Source organism: Malaclemys terrapin, chromosome 10, assembly GCF_027887155.1.
Source record: "Malaclemys terrapin pileata isolate rMalTer1 chromosome 10, rMalTer1.hap1, whole genome shotgun sequence".
NCBI classification, from domain to species: domain Eukaryota; kingdom Metazoa; phylum Chordata; order Testudines; family Emydidae; genus Malaclemys; species Malaclemys terrapin.
The window spans coordinates 13,090,417-13,115,396 of record NC_071514.1 but is presented as its reverse complement, the minus strand read 5'-3'; the positions used below and the strand labels follow the sequence as shown (position 1 = coordinate 13,115,396).

General features: G+C 42.0%; 1 protein-coding gene across 10 annotated transcripts in view; it reads right to left on the bottom strand.

The window, feature by feature from the left end:
• The window catches only part of AKAP13 (A-kinase anchoring protein 13), a 338,427-nt gene that overhangs the window by 193,186 nt on the left and 120,261 nt on the right, over positions 1-24,980 (bottom strand). For all 10 annotated transcript variants that reach the window (XM_054041161.1, XM_054041152.1, XM_054041157.1 and 7 more), the window contains 2 exons: positions 20,246-20,393; positions 3,058-3,354 (listed from right to left, as the gene is read on the bottom strand). In XM_054041161.1, the coding sequence (XP_053897136.1) occupies positions 3,058-3,354; positions 20,246-20,393 (445 nt within the window). The remainder of the gene's footprint in view (positions 1-3,057; positions 3,355-20,245; positions 20,394-24,980) is intronic.

Sequence of the window (24,980 nt, the reverse complement as noted above, 5' to 3'; positions counted from 1 at the left end):
GTTTTGGGGCTGTACGTTTTTTTAATTTTATCATATAGTTTGAGGGGGGTTGCATTTTAAAAAACGAATACAGCATTTTTTAAAAAATAAGAATGGGTTAATTTGCAATATTTTCAGATGACATGCATAATTTATGTATAATTAATGTGTAATCTTTTTTAATTAAACTTTTAAGTTAACCTATGGTGGAGAAAGATAGAAAAAGTGATCAAAAGAAAGGTGAGTGAGGGATAAAAGAGAGGAGAGGAGAGAGGCCAGGTTGAAATTAATTAAAATTACTTTCTTTTTTGGGCCAATATCCAAATTCTGCCTCTATAGAAATGCTGAGTTACTGCATCACTTCCTTAATTGCTCTTAGTAGGAAGTATGAGTCATTTCATTCTCTTGTCTATCTTTAGACACAATCAGGAAGGGTCAGATTGTAGAATCATCTCTGAATTAGAGACATGTCCTCTTAAACGGCTACAGTTAAGAGCTGGTTGATGCTTTTATCAGCCCTGCTTTTCAGGAGCTTAAGCAAACAAACAAACAAAAACCAACAACACTGGTAGCATCCAACAACCACTAGTCCAAATTCACATAAAAAAAATCCTTTTTCTTTTGTACTGCATCTATGTTAAAGGTACAGCTTCTTAGACGAAAGGCTAGTTACGGAAGGATCAAAGACAGGAAAGCAAGCAATAAACTGCCTTTAAACAGTTAAGTGCAGGACTCATCACAAGGGAATGCTTGTGTGGCTGCTAAACACATTTAATCCCATTACATAAAACTCATTTATTCATCTATACTATCTCAGGTTAACAAACATCATTCCCACCCACTTCCCAGCAGACACCTCTCAGAAAGGTCCCATTACACTGATGGCCACCAGGAGCTCCTCTCTGTTTACTGGAGGTTGTAACAGGCACTCCACAGGTGCCATTCAGCCCTGAATGTTCATGGCTTTCTGACACAATCGTTTTTCTTAAGCAGAACAATTTAAATGTTATGGGCCTGATTTTCACAAGTGCTGAACTCTCACGAATGCAACTGAAGTCGAAGAGAGACTGGTTGCCAGTATGTCTGAAAATTAGGCCCTACGTCACCAATGATTCAAACATGATTTTCGACTGTCTGGCTAAGACCACTGTTAGTCTGTTAAATGTACTTCGTTATTTACACAGGAGCATGTAAATGCATGTGTTAGCATTATCTTTAAACTGAGAGGGGGATAAAAAAAATCTCACAAAACCCAATAAGAATGTAGGAGCGATGCAAGTAGAGGAAAGAAATGGCAGCATTGCTTGTTACCTGTAAGCGAATGACTCTATGGTTGAATTTTAATGCGGAAACCACCAAATATGTACAAAACTGTGAACATTTACTAACCTTGGTTCAATTGCCTGCCCAGGCATACATGTTTATAATAAAACCAAACAGTGGTCAGCTATTCAGTGAAAGACACGAGAGCAGCAACCGCAAAACACTACAGAAAACCGTGCTGTATGAGAACAAAGTTGCCATGCTAGTCTGCACTGAACAATTCATGTTCCACCACACGCAAAGGGTTCATTGCCTCCCCCAAGCCCCCCCCCTTTTTTTTTTTAATAAAGAGAAGGGAATTCATGTAGTAATATAGTACAGATCTCACAATCACATTTTCTGTGGGCAGCCATACGCCATAAATCACTACAAAAAATATAATGCACCATGAATCTGTATGTGTCCTCCCAATTCCCATGTGACACCCAATGAGCACAGGGCTCCAAGCAGGTGTACTTGTCGTAAACAGGTAGGTCTTCGTAGTTCTGTTTCAATATTTGGCAAGGACTCTATAGCTCTGTCTATGCTGCAAGCTCTCTGCAGATGAAGGTATGCAGAAGTGCCTAGACCCTCCATTGTCCACACTCAAAGCCATTAAACCCACACCTAGTAAGCAACTACATTCCGAGCTGGTGAGCTTGTCTAGGTTGTGGATGGATGCGTGGGTTGAGCGATGACCTGCCCACCTACAAGCCTGCTTTGCAGTGTAGAGGTAGCAAAGGTGCGAATACCTGGGCTCAAACCTTACCAGTCCTCTACTGCAGGGGTCGGCAACGTTCGGCACGTGGCTCGGCAGGGTAAGCACCCTGGTGGGCCGGGCCAGTTTTATTTACCTGCTGACGTGGCAGGTTCGGCCGATCGCGGCCCCCACTGGCTGCGGTTCGCCATCCCGGGCCAATGGAGGCGGCGAGAAGCCACGGCCAGCACATCGCTTGCCCGCGCCGTTTCTCGCCGCCCCTATTGGCCCGGGATGGCGAACCGCGGCAAGTGGGGGCCGCGATCGGCCGAACCTGCCGCGTCAGCAGGTAAAATAAAACTGGCCCGGCCCGCCAGGGTGCTTACCCTGGTGAGCCGCGTGCCGAACGTTGCCGACCCCTGCTCTACTGTCATTGCCATAATTCCCCATGCCCTTATCTTCTGGGCCTTCTACACTTGCTCTCTATGCACTGGAAGCTGCCGCAGCATTTAACCCTTCATTTCCCACATACCACGCTCCACTTTCTTATTCTCTGAACAGCGGAGCACAGCATGGAATAAGCCTTGCACCCTGCATGCTGCTAGCTAGCCAGAGGCTCATACCAGGGTACCAGTTACACTGAGTACTCCCAGGAGTATGTTTTAACAGGACTTTGGACCAGGCTTGATATTTATGTATAAGCCTTCCAGTCATCACTGTAATACTGGTACACACACTCCCCATATAAAAAAAGAACTCTCCGAGCACGATATTAAAACACTGGATCACTGAAGCCAATTTGTGCTCTTTTATTACAAAGGAGGTAGAGAAAAGCACTAGACTGTGTGCCAAGAAAAGAAGACACAACCCTGCTCCAAACTCTGTGGATATGCATGGGGTGTTGGGGAAAGTTGCACGAGGGCATCTTCAGCATGGCTAAAGTACAGGTCCTTGATCTATCTGCTGGAGAATCCCCTCACACATCAGAGGAACTCTCCACAACAGAAACATTGCAACACATGCAGTGATCCTCTCTCTCTCATACATACACACATTACTCAGTTGCGACTAGTTCTCACCATTAAGCGTCTGGTCTGTTCCCAACACATTCCATTCTGCTGGCAGTTTCAGATGCCGAAATGCCAAAACCACTTTCTCATCCAGAAAATCCACATCTCCTGAGGGAGGCCTTGACCGGTCCAGGAATCTTGTGAAGTTCAGTGCTTGCTGGTTTCCAGCGCAGGTTGCTAGGAACTGAGCTGCATCATAGGCCTCATCCTGAATGAACTGAAAACTTTCCTCTGCCACCACTAGAACAGGAAGCCCTTCCTTGGCAGCGCAAAGTGCCACCTTCACTGTCTCACAGCAGTCATGGCCTGTAAAATAAAACCAAGAAAATGAACATAATTGTAATGGAGAAGAGAAATGACTAAGCTAAAACAACATGGGTCTGGACATTGATCACCCCATTAGTATACACACACCCGCACGTGGCGTCCCTTTACACATTATTTTTTGCATATAAAGAAAAACACCGTATGGCAAAAAGTTCTCAGTGATGCCTCCTGCATGAGAACCCACTCACTCTCTTATCTAGTGATCACATTACAGCCTTCTTGTTCGTGGGCTAACTTCAGCCACCAAGAGACAAATTCAGGACTGCGAATCGACTCAGGAGAAGGTTTTCAGAATCAAAAAGGGGAGTAAGGCTCTTCACTCGCATTGAAAGTCAAGAAGAGTTTGACACTTAACTCCCATTTGGCCTTTGAAAATCTCCCCCTTAGTTCATAGAGCCATATTTTAAAGAATACTGTGAGACCATGGCAGCCCATCAGAAATAAAGCACAGGTGTCAGCATTCGGAGCACCTTGCCAGTGAAGACAATGAACTAATTGCACTTAAGCAACCAAAAAGCAACAATTAATACTGGAACATAACATGCTTCAGACATGTTCTATGTGTGTGGTTACACCTCTTTTGTTCAACGCTGCACCTGCCATTTGGATTTGATTTCACATGACAGAACTAAGCTTGCTGCATTCCAGAGAACAGGCAAATTGCTGCTTTTCATATTTTCCAAAAAAGAGTGAGAGAAGATTATTTTCACATCTCTGCTGACTTTTCATTTACTTATTTTAATGAAAGGCCAGTGCAACAGGGCAGCAGTTCCCTAGACCCAGAAAATGCAAGATAAACTCCCCTGCGATTTAAAAGGTGGAAAAAAAAATCTCATCTTTTTAGCATGACCGACACTTAAAATTGTCTGACAAGCCCCTTTAATAATAAGGTTTATGTTTCAAGTTCAATGTTCTCTGCAGTCTCGGTCTCTCGCTCCAATGGTAGACTGACGTCATTGCTGTTTTTGCCAGAACAAGCACAGACCCTTCACTAATTACTGGAAAAGCTGCTCTCTCTACCCATGACCTCAGCATCTTACTACGTTGATCAAACCCTGTTTATTTATTTATTTTATTAAATAAAAGAGATGACGGATTTTTCACAATTGGGCCTGAACATTTCATTTACTCACACACATGGATGATGAGTGGGTAGCCTTCCCTTGTGTTTGGGAGTGGGTCTCAGTAATCACTTTTATTTATAAAGAAAAAAAAGTTTCTAGCCCTTATGGTCAGGAAGAAAACCTTCCAGATATAACCAAATGCAGGTTTGTCTTCCCAGTCTGAAGACAGACCGCTCCAATGCCTCTGCTGTTGCTCCTTGATTTGTCAAGCATCAGCCAAATAGTCAGTTTCAGTAAAAAGATCAGTTTCATCGCTGCTATTCAGGACTCTGTAGTCAGCAAATTGTCAAGTATCAGGTTAATGTCATGTTGCTTCTGGAGAAAAACATGTGCAACAGGGGCAGGCAACAGCGGCTTCCACAGGAGAGAAGGACACACAAAAACAGAGGCTAGGGGAGAAAGAGTAGCTGAGACCTCTCCCTGCAACCTGGAGGCTCTGGAATTAGCAGATGAGACACAAAACTCCTTCTCCCTTCCAGCAGCTAGAATGGAGTGGAGATTCAAATTTATCCAACACCTACTGATGTGAAAGTATCAGGGGGTAGCCGTGTTAGTCTGTATCTACAAAAACAACAAGGAGTCTGGTGGCACCTTAAAGACTAACAGATTTATTTGGGCATAAGCTTTCGTGAGTAAAAACCTCACTTCTTCGGATGCATCTTTCACTGATGTGAAAGGTGAAGCAGTGGGTGTGGCAGAACCAGTGCTAAAATTGATTAACTGCAAGAGAAGACAAAACCAATTTCAACACCAGTTCTGAACCCTCTGGCTGAGCTCTGCTCAGAGCAAGGTCTGGAACATGGTTTCTGAAATGATGCAAATTCTGGATTTGCAGTTTAACCATCCTTGCCACCAGTCTATGACGCCTGCTGTCAGCAATAAGTACATTACTAATATAGACAAGTCTCCCACTCTGCCTTTCATTTATTCCTCGGGCTGCAGGATTAGTCCTCTGGACAGCAGGTGTCTGGTAAACTTTTCAATCCCTATGACACAAAAATATTGATACAACGTACATAATACAGTAATGACATGGCATCATCCCATGGAAACCAGCTCAGGTGCTGCACGCTTTCTGTTTTCACCAACACAGACACGGTTAGCAACCTGCGGTGGCTGTTTACTAGGCTGTAAGGTCTGTAAGGTAAGAAGCGTCTCATCTGCAAAATGTGCCTATAATACCCCTGTGATGCTGACAGGCCAGCTCAGGTCAGAGCAATAGGTCAATTCACTTGTGTGAGAATATCAAAGAAGTGTTACGTGTACTAATTCACTCACGTTTTAATTTAGTTCAAAGGAAATGTGAATGCTATTGCCTTCACTTATCTATTACTTGCTGATTACTATCGCATTACATCATTATGTATACCTTGTAATTGGATAACCTAGACCAAGGTGTGTGTGAGTGCTAAGATGAGATGATGTTTGAGTGTAAACTGCACGAAAACTAATGAAATGTTACTTGTATTGTTTTCACTTATCTATCCCAATTAGAATTGAATTTTGTACATCACTGTAACTAAATTACTTGTGAATACAATAGAAGCAAAATGCTAACTTCAAAGCAAGGGCTGTTGTGTTCAAGAATGGAAATTCACAAACTAAGTTTTACAATTGCTACTCATCAAAACCCAGGTGGGTTCAGACACTGGTCAGATTGTCTTGTGAGAGCTGGATCTATAAATAATTGTTTAAGGGAATGATCCTGCATCTCTGAACTTTTTGGACACTCACAGGAAAGCATTCCAGACACAAGACAGATCCCCCAAGTTACTTTGTGTAACCAAGAGAGACTTATGAAAACTAGCAGATTACTACATCTCTGATATCATTTTGGACATACAAATTTTGACTCACCTGTTAATGTATTTTACCTGATTTAACCTCTCAATAACTCATTTATTTTTCTTACCCAATAAACCTTTAGTTCGTTTACTAGAGAAATCGGCTGCTTGCTTTTGAGATCGAGAGTATCGACTGATGTGGGGTAAGCGACCAACCCTTTGAGATTGGGAGTAACCTGAAGTGGTGTGATTTTTTATTTTAATAACTTTTATCACTAAGTTCAGTTTGTCTGCATGGCAAGACAGGCTGGAGAGTCTAAAGGGACCGTCTGTGACTCCATGTAATACTGGTATAGTAATCCAGGAGTGCATATTTCTTATTGGCTTGGTGAAATCTAATTATAAAATATATCACCAGTTTGGGGTGTCTGCCCTATTTTCTGACAGCCTGATCTGAGATTGGCACTCAGATAGTTGTGAGCCTCTCCAGACAGTGTGACAACCCCTACTCTAAAAGCCTGCCGTCACTCAGAATTCAGTCTGAACTCCCCCAAGCAACGCCAAGTAATAGTTAAGGGAGTTAGGTAACGCACGGACAAATAGTTCAGGTCATTCACCTCTTACAATTCATCTGCCTATCTGACACTAGTACAGGCTTTTCAGTTAGGAGAGTAGCAAGAGAAATCCCAGGTGTGATATTTGGACTCCCGTTGTCAGATAAACTGGCACTGCACTCATGTTCTCATAGCAGACATCCATTAGCCATGCTGAACTGAGTTCCCATGAACAGAACAGAACAGAGAGAGAGAGAGCCAGCCCAAACATCAGAGTTTCTGCACCCAATTTAAAGCAAAACCAGATGGGTGTTCAGTGCAGTGTACTGCAAACACTTAATGCACTGATCTGCAGACAGTAAAGGTGTCTCAGAACTCACACATAAAATAGCCAGTACAACTTTCAGAGAAGCAAGGAAAGTGACAATTCATTTATATCTAATGGGATCAAACATGTGTTCTGCTAACCTAAGGGGCATGTTCTCCTAAAGGGTAACCGTATTCTATCCCCTCAAATGCTCTGATGTTCTCCTTCCCTCCATCTGACAAAAGATCAGATTCAGGGGTGAGTGTCTGGGACAGGTTCTGACTTTGGCAATCAGTTCAAAAGAAAGAGGAGCAATTAAGTAACAAGCATGACAAATGCTAAGATTGCTCAAGAGGACCCTGCCCCCTGCTTTGAAATGTCTTCAGGAATGGTGCGTGTGAGTATGCTTCAAAACATGAATGCACACATACAGCCTTCTGAAGGGACCGTCTCCAGTGGGGTAACATTTCTCTCAGCTTCAAAGAGCCCCTTACAATAATATCTGGACTGCAACAACTCCTTCCCCAGAGCATGTCAAATAGCATTAGAAATGTTAGCTGAGTTTCCCAACATCTCTATGAAATAAGTGATAGTTAATGCGATTATGCTCATTTTACAGGTTGCAGAGCAAGGTTAAGTGATTTGCCCAAGATCAAACAGTCAGTGACACTGATGGCATACTCAATTACTCCTGGTCACCTGTTCCCTGCTCTAACGACTACGCTGCAGGGATTTCCTTTACGTATGATAAGTATCAACTCATTTACTCTGAAAAACACAAACATGCTTGGTGTATGGAACAGTTCCCCTATGCTTACTACCGGGAATACTTACAACACTGCAGCCAGTCATTTGGTTATCTGAGGCACCCAGGGCCGGCTCCAGGCACCAGCAAAGGAAGCAGGTGCTTGGGGCAGCCAATGGAAGGGGGGGGGGAATCGTCTGTGTCTTCTGCAGTGGGTCCCTCAGTCCCTCCCAGAGCGAAGGACTCACCGCCAAATTGCTGCCGAAGAATGAAGCGGCGCGGTAAAGCTGCTGCCGAAGTGCCGCTGATCGCGGCTTTATCTCCCCCCCCCCGCTTCGCCACTTGGGGCGGCAAAAAAGCTGGAGCCGGCCCTGGAGGCACCATCTCAAAGCAGTCTCTCTCAATCTTTTCAGGTTCATCATCAACATCCAGCATGTATAGACTACTGAGGACCATTGTGCCAGCCAGAATGACCACAGCTAATGGCATCGCACCAGGCATTGTATACTGAAGTTCCCAAATCTGAGTCAATACTGCAAATCCAAGAATCACTGGGGTAGCCCAGTGAGCAGTGCCAGGTAGGGTCAGGGCATGTACCCCTTTGCTCATCAATGGACAGTTTGAGAGCACAGTGTGCCGGGGTGTTTTGATCCTGGTGACATGGCCAAAAAGCATGCAATATGGCTTTTGAATATAATGAGCAATTGAAGGAAGGCCAGATCTCTGTGAGATGTCAATTTTGCAGAGATATGGCTCTCCTTTCAGGTTGACAACTGTCACAGATCAGGAAAACTGTACCTGTATTCCTCCTCCATGGCCCATCACTGGCACCTACTTTTAGGCCAGCCATTACCTTTCTTGGGCAGAAACCTGCATCTCTCCCCCTCCTGCCTGTTGTTTTTCTCAGACTACGTTGTGATATTCCCAGCAAACGAGACTTCCTAAACAAGCTAACATCTGCACTTCGGTTCTCTCTGATGGGTTATGAACAGCATAATTGAAAGCAGTTATAAATTAATGCACAGACCCTTATAAGCAAGCACATTTATTCTTAAGGTGAAAGTAATACAAAGAAAACATATAAAAACAAAAAAAGATCCTACATGCATTCTAGACGTTTACCAGATGTCATCCATCAGTCTTACAGGGCCTCAGTAGGTCAAAGTCCTTCCAACCCTTCCCAGGAAGGATTGAGGTCCCCCTTGGACACAAGGTTCTGACCATTTGCTGGATGTGAAACGTAGCCCTGCGACAGTTTAAACTAAGACTATTTATCCAGAAGTCCTTCCTTTGTCTGTTGGTCTCTGGAGAATCCAGTTTGAACTACTTTATGCCTCTCTAGATGGTGGAACTTCTCTGGAGGTATCACAACCTGAGTCAATTAACCTAATCTTAGTTCCTGGAAGACCTGTGGTCATCCTTCCCCATGGAATTACATACAATTCCTGACCCCAACGATACATAAACTTAATACTGTAAGATCTCCAGGAAATTGCAATATCAGCCACAGCAACTCCTTATTGCAAATCAAAAAACTTCACGACTCCCATTTACTTTTTACTCTTACTTCTTTATTAAAGTATCAGTAACAACAACAAATACGCCTATATAATTTGAGTGTGTTTCAAGAGGTCAAGAATACTTGTCCTTGAAGGGAAAGGTTGGGCAGGGAGTGGAAGAGAGTGGATTTAATTGTAGTAAAATGTTCAATGTCTTGTGACCCCTGGATTGCCTTTCATGACACCCTGGGGAGTCATGACGTAAGGGTTGAGAAACAACGATCTAAGGCAAACGATAAATCGTTACGCATGACCACTGTATAAAACCAAATAATATTCTAATAGGAATTTTAGCTGCTCTGCCAATGACACCAGCCTTCATACCACATTTGCCCACTACTTTCGCAAACGTTTTTGGGCTTTCCTCCCTGCTATTCCTCTGCTTGGAAAGCCTTTCCCACTTAGAACCATCAACACACATTTGTGACACAATATCCACATGACGTTAGCCAATGAACACACTCCTTAACCCTGTGAAAACTCATATACACCAAGCATTACTCCATCAGACCATCCGATGGTTCTTGCTGAGTTACCGTATTGTCCCTCTCACATTTCTCTCTCCCCTGTCTCAATTAGGATTGATTTAGTCTGTGTGCTCCTCAGGGCAGCAAGAAGGTCTGCCTTCTCTTTTGAGGGGTTCCAAGCACAACATTGGGCACATTATAAATACATAAACAGATTGAAAAGCAGTTTTATTTATCGGTGCACATGGGGTATGACTGAATTTGAGCTATGGCAAACTTCTACACATTGCCCTCTCTTTGTAAGCAAATTACAAAATCCACAATATTAAGAGCATATAAAGTGAGACTAGAAACATTTAATCAACTTTACCTATCCACGAACTACCCTAACAACTTGAACTCTGCCCTCCCTCAGTTCAGTGTGGATTGGGACATTTCTTCCCAAGATTCCATACCAAAATCTGTGTTAAGAGATGGTCAGCGCTGATAAGAAACCAATGTTTGCCCAGGAGCAGGCAAACGTTAAAAACATTTTTAGAAAGTGAAATGCCATCCATTTTTCAGTCTCATAACTAAATTGGCTTCTCTGATTAACCTCCAGCTTTTTTTAAAAAAACGGCTTCTCTGGGCAGGGACTCAACATGAAAAAAATGTATGCAGAAAGGAGGTTTTTTTGTTTAAAACAGAAATTGGAAGTGAAGCCAAAAGTGAGCTTACAATGGAAACAGTCCTACAACGTAAACTATGGAGTCTTTATTGCGACTCCTTTATGCAGGTGAATTGTCAGAATGGTAAAACTTTATCCCCCGCACTTTAAAAAGACATGTCTGGTCTATATAGAATCACACAAGATTAGGGTTAGAAGAGACCTCAGGAGGTCATCTAGTCTAGCTCAAAGCAGGACCAACCAAAACTAAATCATCCCACCCACGGCTTTGTCAAGCCGGGCCTTAAAAACCTCTAAGGAAGGAGATTCCACCACCTCCCTAGGTAACCCATTCCAGTGCTTCACCACCCTCCTAGAGAAATAGTTTTTCCTAATATCCAACCTAAACCTCCCGCACTGCATCTTGAGACCATTACTCCTTGTTTTATACTAGCTGTAGTGCTACATTACAGTCTCCTAGCTAGAAGCTGAATTTGCTTCAGGCAACAGCACGATATATAAACACAAAAAATTAAAATTAACACAGGCTTCTCGTCCACCTGCACGTATGCACGCAGAACTGAAGAAAACTGACAAAACTGCCTTTTATTTTTTTTCTGTGGAGACACCCTGTGAGATAATACACAGAAAAAATATGGAAACCTGGAAGTTACAAAGAGTTAACTGCTAATGATTAACTTACAATATACAACCAAGTTGGGTCTAATTTATACCAGTACCATAAATGTGCTTGACTAGAACTGAGGGTGTGTTTAAAAGGGTGGTATCGTTTCCTGCAGGCTCCTTATCATTAAACAAAGCATACATGGAGACAAAACATTGTTGTAGCTAAACAAAGCCAATGAATGCCTTAAAACATGACTTCACTTCCTACCCAGCTGAAAGTGGAAATCCTGTCCAAGCCTCCTATTTTGAGGATTCATATTTAATACACCAAACAATAGGTTCTTTGGCCTCGGCAGCTATTTAAAGTTACATTGGAAGAGCATGCTAGGTTTGCTTTAGTAGGTGACTCAGGATTCCTGTGCTAATTGTATCCTCTGTCATGACTCTGTCACGGTGACTTGAACTGCAGAGTAGGGGAAGCTGCCACTGCTGCTGCGCAATGTGCTTGTCCTAGCCTATACCACCTTCAGCCTCCTTGTCTGCCTCCTTGTCTCCAGTGCCAGTGGGCTGTGCCTGTGTGGGATAAGGCGGGGCACCTCCCAACTATAGTACTGTACTGTACAGTATGGCAAAAAAAAATTTCCCTGGAACCTAATCCCCCCCATTTACATTCATTCTTATGGGGAAATTGGATTCGCTTAACATCGTTTCACTTAAAGTCACATTTTTCAGGAACATAACTACAACGTTAAGTGAGGAGTTACTGTACTGCTAACAGATAAAGGAGTTCTTTTGCTCAAGGAGTTTAACACTCTGCTTTTGAAATTTAAGGACCCTGTGTGTGATTTAGTGTGTGCACATGAGATACCCACTGTTTGCAACACATGGATTTAGTACAGGCTTAAATAAATAGATATTGCAACAACAAGGGAGAGAGGCCACATTAAAAGTTTTAAACCTTCAACACTGAAATCTATTTCCTAGCCAAAATCTTTCCACCTCTTCCATACACACTCAGTGGCTTGTTAATGTAGGGTTGTCATAAAATCTATGGCACTATATACCTTCCAAACATGCTGTCATAGATACTCTCTATACAGTATTCACCAGTTTTTTCCTATGACGTATGTCATTTAGCTGGCTTCATCTCCTTTTAATAAGTCTGCATAATGCACCAAAGTATACCAGAGAGGCTGCAGTATATAACTGTTTTTGGTTATATCATCTGTCTCTATTTTAGCTTTGTAGAGATTTCATTGTTAAGAATATTTTAAAACAAGTCCACATGACTATTATTGCCAAGTGATCATTTGTTACATAACTTGTTTACTCTTTTGGTCTTACAGAACAAAGATTATTTAATAAAGTCGAGAGGGCAGCCTTTTCTATTAACAGTAGTTTCCTAGGTGGGAAACATATTCATTGGTGGAGGAGAATAAGCATGAACATACATTTAAAAAAATGCAAAATCAAGTATATATTTTAAATGAAGATATTCATTTAATAGCAATTTATTTCACTTTAAACAGCAGCTGTCAAGTAGAAAAAAATCCTAAAATTAAAGGAATTACAAAAAATTTAGTCAGAACCTCCCCATATGAACATAATTAAGGACAAATATAGTGAACAACATTAAAAAGTCAACATTTTCTGAAAGTTATGGAACCATGCAGAAATATTATAAGAGGAAATAATTGGGTACCCCAAATGCATGGTAACTTTTGGCAAATGGCAACCACCACAAAGAGACACACATGATGCTTAAGAGCCTAATTCTGCTCCCACTGAAACCAGTGCAAAACTTCCATTGACTTCAGCATTACAGGAGTAGACCCCAATCAATTAGATACTTCACACAGGACAACTTCTGAAAATGATAAATGATAAAACACTATAGTGAACATGGAGTCAATGGTATGGCATATAATCGCCTTCTTTATTGTTTTAATGACATGGTTCACCAATATGACATTTCTTACCCTACCAGTATGTTAAGAGTGAAGTTTTGTTTGCCTGCAGCCAACTAGTGTTACTGCAACAGAACAATTAAGGGCCTGTTCCTATTCTCATTTAAGTCCTAACTTCCTAAACTACAGTTAAAAGGAAAGAGAGAGAAATGAAGCCTCAGACAGATTAATAGGAATGTTAAATCATGTAACCCCCTTAAAATGAGCTTGCACGTAGCAGTTCAAGGCCCATTGGGTAAATCCCCACCTCACAAACTTACACAATGGGCACTAACTGGGACTTAGGAGACTCAGGTTCAATTTCCTGTTCCACCACAAACTTCCTGCGTGACTTTGTGCAACTCACTTAGCCTCTCTGTGATGCAGTTCGCCATCTGTAAAACGGCGAGCACTTTCCTATTTCACAGGAGTGTTGTGAGGACAAATGCATTGAAACTTGTGGGGCTCTCAGATACTATGGAAATGAAGACTATATAAGAACCTAAGATAAATAAACATCACCACAAAGTACCAAACAAGATGTAAAGCTCCAACTACTCTGCAGCATCAGCATTTACTTCTGGCACAAAGGAAAACATTTCAAATTATGGGTTATAAATATGAGCTCAACTAGGAAAACAAAAAGCCAGCAGTTTGGTGAAATGCTTCATTTTAGAAAGCAAAAGGAAAGCAGTAACACAAACAAAATAAATGTTCAGTTTAACAAAATGGTTTAACTGCATAATACCACTTAATGTGTCCGCAGGTTGGTAAAAATGCTGCTGAAAGCATGTAAGACATCATGAACTGAACAGTTTTCATGACTCTTTAGTTCAGTGGCTCTCAAACTGAGGCCACCGCTTGTGTAGGGAAAGCCCTTGGCGGGCCGGGCCGGTTTGTTTACCTCCCGGGTCCGCAGGTTCAGCTTCTGCTTTAGTTCATAGGAGCATTAGATCCACCCACAATTCTGTTCCACTAATAGGGGAGCTTCAGCAATAATCATCTAATCTTCCAATAAGGGACTAAGACCTAGTCTACACTGCCACTTACAGTGCTGAAACGTTCTTCGCTCAGGAGCGTGGGGGGGCGGGGAGGAACATGAGTGATGCACGTTTCAGCACTGTAAAGTGGCAGCGTAGATAGTGCTGGTGCGGTCCCAGAGCTTGTAGCTATTCCTCAGGTTTATTACAGTGCTGGGAGAGCTCTCTCCCAGCGCTGGAGCCGCGACTACACAGCCACTTTAAAGCGCTGTCAGCAGTGTAGACATACCCTTAATCTATATTATGCTCTTTTGCACCCTCCATTACTGGGACCTGGTAAATGTTTCTGCTGATATGCAGGCTACATAACAAGCCAAGTCCCTTTTATGATTCCCATCTGCTATTGGATTATCATAATGCTTCCTTTTACTCCTGTAGCTTCCGAATAGCAAATAATTGTAGAACAGTCAGGGCACCTAGTATCTAGTTTAGAAAGGAAGGTCAGTAAAAGGCTGTCAATTGAGAGGTGAAATAGAAAATGGTCAACAAACGGGCAAAACAAGGTCCCACTGCAATAACTTATATATATGTCAGGTAATTTCATAGTGGTGTACACATTATTAGTCATTATTATTTTAACAGGTTTCAGAGTAGCAGCCGTGTTAGTCTGTATCCGCAAAAAGAACAGGAGTACTTGTGGTGCCACAAGTACTCCTGTTCTTATTATTTTAACAGTTATAAATAACTGGGAGGCTTCTGAGTTGCACATTTGAGGAAACATGTTGTGGAAGCTGCAAGGACCAGCAAGAGCATTGCCATAAGAACATAAGAATGGCCATCCTGGGGTCAGACCAAAGGTCCATCTAGCCCAGTATCCGGTCTTCCAAAGGTGGCCAATGTCAGGTGCCCCAGAGGGAATGAACAGGTAATCAAGTGATCCATTCCCCGTCGCTCATTCCCAGCTTCTGGCAAATAGAGGCTAGGGACACCATCCCTGCCCATCCTGGCTAAAAGCCATTGATGGACATAATCTCCATGAATTTATCTAGTTCTTTTTTGAACCCCGTTACAGTCTTGCCCTTCACAACATCCTCTGGCAAAGAGTTCCGCGGGTTGACCGTGCATTGTGAGAAGAAATACTTCCTTTTATTTGTTTTAAACCTGCTGCCTATTAATTTCATTTGGTGACCCCTAGTTCTTGTATTATGAGAAGAAGTAAATAACAACACTTCCTTATTTACATTCTCCGCACCAGTCATGATTTTATAGACCTCAATCATATCCCCCCTTAGTCGTCTCTTTTCCAAGCTGAGAAGCCCCAGTCGTCTTAATCCCTCCTCATACAGAAGCCATTCCATACCCCTAATCATTTTTGTTGCCCTTTTCTGAACCTTTTCCAATTCCAATATATCTTTTTTGAGATGGGGTGACCACATCTGCACACAGTTTTCAAGACGTGGGCGTACCATGGATTTATATAGAGGCAATATGATATTTTCTGCCTTATTATCTATCCCTTTCTTAATGATTCCCAACATTCTGTTTGCTTTTATGACTGTCGCTACACATTGAGTGGATATTTTCAGAGAACTATCCACAATGACTCCAAGGCTTCTTTCTTGAGTGGTAACAGCTAATTTAAACCCCGTCATTTTATATGTATAGTTGGGATTATGTTTTCCAATGTGCATTTATCAACACTGAATTTCATCTGCCCTTTTTTTTGCCCAGTCACCCAGTTATGAAAGATCCTTTTGTAGCTCTTCGCAGTTTGCCCGGGACTTAACTATCTTGAGTTATCTGCAAATTTTGCCACCTCACTGTTTACCCCTTTTTCCAACCTAAAGGCCTTCAGATTGTAAACTAAGTGATAATTATAATGGCCCAAGTATGATATTGACTCTGAGACAGAGTTTAATCTTGGAACATGGGAACTATCCTGCTTTGGCAATGGGAGAGGAAGAGGACAGACCCTGTTAAATTTATTCTAGCATATAAAAGGTGTTTGTGTTGAAAATGTGCTCTCTCTTCAATTATTCTTTGTTACAGATTTTGTGTTTTAGGCATAGGCACATCCCATCTCTGCCAATTGGATGTGGTTTGTAATCCAATGGAGTAATAAACATTTTATATACATGCACACAGATCAAAAGGTAAAATATGGGGTGACCTCTCCTAAGCATCTCAAAATCAATAAGTTTGCAGAAGTGCAAATTCTTACTAATCTCCTTCGCAGCAGTAAGCAAAGGAAACAGAGCTTGTATAAAAACAATCCTAATGACCACCACCCAATAGAGAGACAAGTGACATTCTGTTAATTATGCAACATTCCTGGTACAAATCTAGACAGTGATTTTCCCACTTTTGTTCCCCTTCTTGGCTGAGGTGATCATTACTTTAGAACGAAACCCACTCCAGTTCTGGCCCACCCTGCCTTCCCCAACACTAACTAGCAATGGGAATGCAAGATGGAACAATTTTATAATCAGGTGCTTTTAACAAACTGCCATTTCCGGTATTCAACACTTCAGACCTAACCCACCAACAAACTCTAAAACAAAAAACCCTCAGAAGTCTCACTGTAATACATTCCAAAACTGTACTACACATATGAACATGTGTATGTGTTTAAAGGAGACTGTGGGTTTTCATGGTCCAAACACTAAGCTATTCCTTTTATGAACCCATGACGCGTGAAATGACCCACAGGAAAATGAAGCCTGATCCATTTCTGCTTACAAATTTGTATGATAATTTTACTGGGTTATTGGCTATTTCCACTGTGTCATTGGGGGAGTAGGATTGTCAAGTCCTGAATATTTGCAAGACATCACAGTTGATGATCTAATTTGATGTACAATTCAGCCCAGTAATATAGTCTATTCAGAATCTAATATTTCAATTAAAAATGATCCCTCTGTAAATAACAATCTTGCCCTATCTTCAACCTCTGGTTATAAATTTAAATCCTTTCTTCAGTTTTGTCATGTATAGAAGTAAAAGCTTGTATTTGAATAGTCAAAAGATTTCTTTTAAAGATTAGTTATCATATGACCAACAGTGAAAACACACAGTAAAAGAGCAGATTATTCATAGTAAGATGAAATGTAGCAGGCTTTGGACTCTGCCCTTAACAACTTTTGTTTAAAGTAAGACATTCAGACTATGGAATATTTTTATGTATAATGAGAACTGAAAGGGTTAAAGTCATGTGTTCAAAAAATTATTTGCCTAATGCTACCTTATGTTGCTCAGTCTAATCAAATGCTCTCCCTTTATGGGAGTTTGTTTTAAACATTTTCTTTAGCTTAGACAGCAGAACCTTGCCTGGTCAGTTCCCCTTTTTGGTTCGCATGTACTAGCAGAACGCTGGTATGTTTTCAAACCAGAACTGCCAGAAAAAGTTCGGAAACAAAATGGCAATGTTTCTTTTGCATATTAGGTTTAAAGGAGTTTAAAAACTTTTATCTTTAAACCTCCTTCTTCCCTGCCCCACCCCTACACAAAAAAACCCAAACAAGCCAACAACTTCTCAGTCTCGGGCTTATGTTATATAATATGGGGGCAGTCCCAATAATATCTGAACGTCTGGTCACCCTACCTTGTATGCTACACAGAGAACCTGCACTCCTAGTTCTATTATGTGATGATTGGCCAAAAGTCATTCACTTTGCTTATGGTTTTCTTAATTTGTGTAATCATGAAGGACTTGTTAATTACCCCGGCTATGATGTTTCAACAAGGGCTGGTCTCCCACACACTGCCTCTTGCTCATAGTTAATCCTCCAGCGAGGTCAAATAATACTTGGCTATGAGTCATCATAACCATTTCCAAGGTAACTGGCTGAATACAAAAGGTAAGCACATGATTGCAGATTCACTGTGGAGTCCAGCAGGAGGAGAAGCTGAGCTAAGAGAGATCATTCTCCTACTAGAATCAGCATCTTCAATAAAAATAACGAGGAGCCCTTGTGGCACCTTAAAGACTAACACATTTATTTGGGCATAAGTTTTCATGAAGTGGGTTATAGCCCACAAAAGCTTATGCTCAAATAAATTTGCTAGTCTCTAAGGTGCCACAAGGACTCCTCATTGTTTTTGCTGATACAGACTAACCCTCTGAAATCCATCTTCAGTAAGAGAGACTGAACCAAGGAACAATACTAGCTAAATAGATTTTTTTCTGGATACAAGTATGATAAAAAAGACTCTCTCTTCACCTTCCCTCACCACCACCCCTCACCAAAGACTGGTCCAATACTGAAGTCCTCCCTTCTGTGACAGTATCTTCCAACATGAAATACACATACTAAACCCAAGTTACTAGAGGTAACTGCCATCCAGCACCACTGCAGATACAATCATTAAAGTCAAACAGAAGCTCAAGTGGTGTCCTTTGTTGCATACAGGGATGTTAGGATAACAACAATAGAAATGGATTGCTTTTGTAATGAAATCCTGTGAGGTATTCTGGCTCCTTTTCAAGCTGAAACGGAACACAATCATTTCAGTTCCCTTCTGGGCAATTCTGCTATTTGGGTCCCAAGAGAGATGAGGTCCCGGCACCCAATACTGTCACAGAATTACTGTATGCCTTGTACACACAACCCAAACACAGTCTAAGAGTTACCAGTTCTGTATCGCTTCCATGAGAAAATGAATCAATCTCACTGACTGCACTGGGTTCCAGTAATCAGTAATCGTACTAGATTGCTCTTTCCAAGTAACTTTAATTACCCTGACAGTGCAAACAGAGACTGTACAGAGTGAATAATATGACCAACTTTGCTTTAATCACTACATTTACCAGGAGGAAACAAAGAGACCACAGCAACATACAGAAGCACGCTGTCATTGGCAAATTCCATTGAACATGCATCTCTCCTATAACATTACCTGCCACATAGATAAAAAGCAGGAAATACACTAAATTACATAAGCTATACTGTTGTATATAGTTGAAAATAATAGACTGTTTTTTCCTCACACTCATATCAATGCGCTGTATAGCAACAGTCAGGATAAAAGGTTAATAGTACAAAATGCCATCTGGAAAATTTTCATTCCCAGGGTGTTGAAGCCACTGAAGGAAATTGCTGCCCTTCTTTAATTGCATGAAGCCTGGGCCAAAGAGACTCCAAGAATGACTCTTCCTGAGCACTATATACCACAGGAGTGGGAAAGTCACCAAGGACCAAGCACATTTATTGGAGAGAGATCACACCCTGCAACAACTTCAGAAACTATGGCACTGGGTTTAAGTGCATGAAGGTGTTTTAGGTTTAAGGCAGGGGCTTGTTTCAATACGGCTACATTCATAGGAGCCGATGCTATGGGTTCCCCGGGGCTAGAGTACCCATGAAAAAAAAATAGCGGATGCTTAGCATCCACCGGCAGCCAGCTCCTCCCCATCCCACCCCCAGTGCCTCCCGCCCACTGGCAGCCCTGCTGATCAGTTCCTCCCCGTCCCTCTCAGTGGCTCCCGCCTGCCACGATCAGCTGTTCCGCAGCATGCAGGAGGCGCTGGGGGGGGGGAGGGGGCTAGTGGGAGGGGGCACACTCGGGGCAGGAAGAGGCGGGGTGGGGGTGGGGCCTTGGGGGAAGGGGTAGAGTGGGAGCAGGGCCTGGGGTGGAGCACCCCCCAGGAAAGGAGGAAGCCTGTATCTGTGGCTACATTAATGAGCCTCTGTTCAACTCAACCCTAGCAACCTAAATGCAGCCAGTTCCTTACTGCGCTGCAAATCCCCTTGAACAAATGGCATTTCTAGACATTTGTAATCTGTAAAGGCAACTGTGTCCTCTTCCATCTGGCCTTTACTCAAAGTCTTAACATGCATAAGCAAAACTTTGTGTTTTCTTTTGTACAGCGTAACAGTTATGCATTAAATAACTATGCTACCGTACTGATGCGATTCCACTATAAACCTCTGTTTGCCTCTGGATCATTTTTTAAAAAACCATCCAGTCAAAGCCTGGTTTAAAATGATCATTCCAGATACATATTTTTTTATTCTAAAAGTTTGTGCAAGTAGGGGAAAATAATATTCTCAACATTACATGAGGTTTAAATAAACTTCAATGCATCCGTTTTCACAAATTGTTTTAGGCTGTGTTTTGCAAAGCAAGCTTACCAGGAGCAATGGTCTCCAATGTCCCATGATTAATTTTTCTAGTGCTTGTGCAGTGTTGGACAGCGGAGCCAGTAAACACCAAGTAAAAAACTACATCATCTTCAAGTTCAGCTTCTTCCGTCAGCCGTACTGTAATAACACAGTCACCCTAAGAAAAGGGCAAAAAAAGCCAGAGGTCAAGTTCACATTCTCAATAATTTTATTATATAAAAGATCCTCTCGGTCTCCAAGGCTCCTGGTTTCTTCTCTCTGTCCTTTTTCACATCACTCTAAGAGTCCTGCTCCCATCTGAAGATATACAGGTAGATTTGAGCATGCATTTTGACCAGATCATCAAGCACAGCCGTCAGCTTCAAAAAGATATGCAGAGGCACGGCTATCAGATCCTGACAGAAAACAGTTTTCCCATCCCATGAAAATTTTCAAGGTTTGAAGAAAAAAAAAAAATTCCCACATTGCACTGGGATGAAACCAAGACTTTTACAAAATTTTACCCCTCACCCATCCCCTCCAAAAAAGAGAGCAAGAGAGAGCCCTCATCCCAGAACAGCCAACACAATCTGGTCCGTAGGGCACTCACCTGAAATGTGGGAGGACCAGGTTCAAGTGTCTGCTCTCAGTCTCCCACATCCCAGGTGCATGCCCTACCCACTGGCTCCTCTCTCTCACCAGAAATCCCATACCGGACCTGAGAATCCTGCTTGGTTCAAGTTTTTTCCAAAACTGGTATGGTTTCACGAAAAGTTTTGATTTCGACAATGTGTTATTTTCTGATGAAAAACTGTTTATGTAAAAACAACAAGGAGTCTGGTGGCACCTTAAAGACTAACTAATTTTTATGTAAAAAAATTGCCAAACCCTGTTCAAATGGCCATGGTAGGCGACAACATCTGGAAACGTCGGCACAAGATCAAAATCAGCACCGTGATATCACGATGGTACTGTAGCATCTCATTGGTGTTTGACACACACAAGGAAGCATGGAGAGCAACCAAAAATTGCTCAAGTATCCAAAGTATCCCAGCCTAAATTCTCTTTGATCCCTCTCTGTGCCAAGGTAACTACCTACTGATACCTGCAAGGTAACTAACTCAAGCACTGACCACTCCTCTCCTCCTCAACACACAAACACAGAAACCTAGGGAAGCATCAAATTCAATAGGGTTTTCTCTACAAAGAGAGGGGGACAGAAACATGATCGTAAGGAACCAATAAGGGCAGTGTTATTGCAAAATTATACTCAATAGACCTACCCTTCCTGGAACAACAACTCCAGACAGGAGAATAGGCATTATATTTTCAGGACTCAAATCTGACTCCCTTTGCAACCCGATAGCTATGTACTGGCACATATCAATATTGCCTAGAAGTAAGATTTACTGTCATGCCTACATGGTCATGTGCAGTTACACTTTTACCAAACTATAACAATTTGAAAATATCCACTGCCTTGTTGCAAGGTATGCATTACCTCCTCGTTTGCCACATTCTCTAGCAGATCATGCTTTGATGAGGCTTATTTAGATCAAATACACTAGTCCATGAAACCAGAATATATCCTGAATAAGTGGCAGATTTTCTCCTCTATCTCTTGCTGTCTCAGGTGACACTCCTACGCTCAGTCTGCACAACCTAGATTTTTAGAACAACTGTTTGCAAAAAAGTATACATAAATGAGACATGCAGTATAATTGTAGCTGTGTTGGTCCCAAGATATTAGAGACACAAAGTGGGGAATGTAATGAAATCTTTTATTGGACCAACTTCTGTCGGTGAGACAGGCTTTCGAGCCCTTCTTATCTCTGCATAAATGATATGCAGTTATCATAAGTAACTCTGCATGTAACTGAAGTAATCGTATGTGCAAATTATACACGTTCTTTTGGACATACAACTCTAAAAATCTGGTTTCAAGGTGTATAAATACCTATGAAAGATTAAAAATCAACTCTCCTGCAGCCTCGGAGATACATTCATTGCAAGGGAAGGAAAGTACATACAGAAATAACAAGGGTGAAGGGTGTTTTGTATGACTTTGCTATCCTTCATAATTTGCCTACAATTAATTGCTTAAGACACACATCACTGGGAACAGTAGGCTGAAATGTCTGGTCCTTTTCTAGCCCACTAATCTACTAAGATCAAAACCAGTTTGATGCCTCAGGCTTTAAAATTTAAGCTGTATTAACTAGCCCTGTGTCACCACTCTACTTAGCATACATTAATGTTGTAAGTTTGGAAAAGGCTCCATGCAGATTATGCAAAATCCAATTTGAATATTCAAACAACAAGCACTCTCTCATTATATAACCTTGACTCTAAAATCCTTCAATTCATCGCTCCTCCTCCTCCCTCTCAAATTAATACTTTCTCCCAAACAAATCCACCAGTTTCCCATTCAGTTTCCGCTCCATCCTCCTTTCTGCTCACTCACCCTCCCACCCTGGGTTCCCCACCCCGTCTTCTACCTCTGGATCCCCACAGCTCCTCCACACTCCGCTTCACATTCTGGCTCCCTCACTTGAATTGCCCCTCCATCACCCTGGCCTGGCTCCCCCAAACTCATCTCTGGTTCCTCATGTTCATCTTTGGATTTGTCTCATTCCTCTCGCCAAGAAAGTAGTCCCCCAACGTACCCTTCGACACAGCACAACACCCTACATCACTCCACCCAATGTTACTCTTGCCTTATCTCTGTATCTGCAGCTGGTTGGGTGATGCTGTGTGTGGAGTTTCTATGGTTACAGACCACCCATGGACTCCCTAGAGGATGCTAACCACAGAGAATCTGCCTTAGAGGAGACTAACTGAACAGAAATCGCCCCAAGTACCTCTCCCTCCAGTGTTCCACTCCAACCCCATTCACTTTCCATGGGACTCTATAGTAAAGGTACACCACTGAAAGAAAGAGAAAACGAAAGAAAAAAATGAAAGAAAAAGAAAAAGAAAGAAAGAATGAGGGAAAATGAAAGGGAAACCAGCAAAACAAAAGGAAAGAGAAACAAATGACAAGGGGGAGGGGAGGGGAAGGAAAAAAGAAAATAGAATGTCACAATTTCATGACTCCAGGAGCTGGGGCTTTAAGAAAAACATCAAATATCATGAGAGTTGACACTACTGCCAACTAGTCATATGCCAGATGTGGACCGTATGGTAGTAAATCTAAGCAGGTTTTGGATGAGAAAACCACAAGGGTGACATAACTATGTGTGGTAATGTGGCTTCAGCAGATCGGCTCCTGCGGGCTTGTCAACATACAAAGTTGCCCCAGTGTCATTACACTAGTGGAAAACCCTGATATCATCAACCTAAAACTAGTTTTATCGATTAAGCTTTCCCCTGTTTTCAGGAACAAGCTAACCAGATATCAACCAGATTTAAATCCATTTAAGAGTTCCCATACACAAAGATGCATCAATTTAAATAAATCAGTATAAAATTACACCATTAGTTAAACAAGTGTGTACAGATCATGCAGAGAGTTAAACCTATCACTAGCCCTCGTATCATGGCTCACAGGTTAGTCCATCATCAGTGCTCATAAAAGTAATGCTTACAATTAAACAATTAGCATATTACCCAATTTTTGTTGTTGCTGCAATTCATCTTGACAAAAATTATTGAACCAGTGGCAGAAAGGCACTAGAAGAAGTGCTTCTGCAGTCTATCAGGAGATAATACCAGAGCAGAGTTCCAGAGCAGGGATCGGCAACCCTTGGCACGTGGCCAGCCAGGGTAAGCCCCTTGGCGGGCCGGGTCAGTTTGTTTACCTGCCACGTCCGCCGGTTCGACCGATCGCAGCTCCCAGTGGCCGCGGTTTGCCGCTCCAGGCCAATGGAGGCTGTGGGAAGCAGCACAGGCCAACGGAGCCGCAATCGGCCGAACCTGCAGAGACGGTAGGTAAACAAACAGGTCCGGCCCGTCTGGGGACTTACCCTGGTGGGCCGCGTACCCTGTTCTAGAGGATACAAAAGGAATAATACACAGAAAAGGCAGAAATATAATGTGTGTGTTTTCAATGATACAAAAAAAATCTCAGATTTGAAATTCAAACATTACTAATTCACATGTAGAACTAAAAGATTCCGTTCCAACAAATATGTCTGGTTTTGAAGCAACTATTCAAAACCCACACTTTTTAACCTACAAATCTCTCCCTCTGTTTTGATTTTTGTTTCTTCATCCTTGCTCAAACTGTTCCCCCCCCCCCCATGGCATCCACATGCAAATACTTAAATGGACCTAAAGTCCTGCTAAAGTTTAAGACAACCCCATCAACAGAGCTGATTGTTTAAACAAATATCAGCTAAGGCTAATATTTTTAAACCCAAAACCTGTAAATATGGCTCATCACTTTCCTTTGGAACAAAAGTAATCAGCACAGAGTACATGAGAAGGGGAGGGATAGCTCAGTGGTTTGAGCATTGGCCTGCTAAACCCAGGGTTGTGAGGTCAATTCTTGAGGGGGCCACTTAGGGATCTGGGGCAAAATCAGTACTTGGTCTTGCTAGTGAAGGCAGGGGGCTGGACTCGATGACCCAAGGTTCCTTCCAGTTCTAGGAGATAGGATATCTCCATTAATTTATTTTCTTTATTTAACCATGTATTGATGGGTTTATACACACATGGACTACACAAAGGCCATCAGGGTAATCATTTATTTTATCAAGCTGAAGAGATACAGGTTAACTCACAAATATTAGAGCAAAACACAATAGATACATGCACCTAGTTG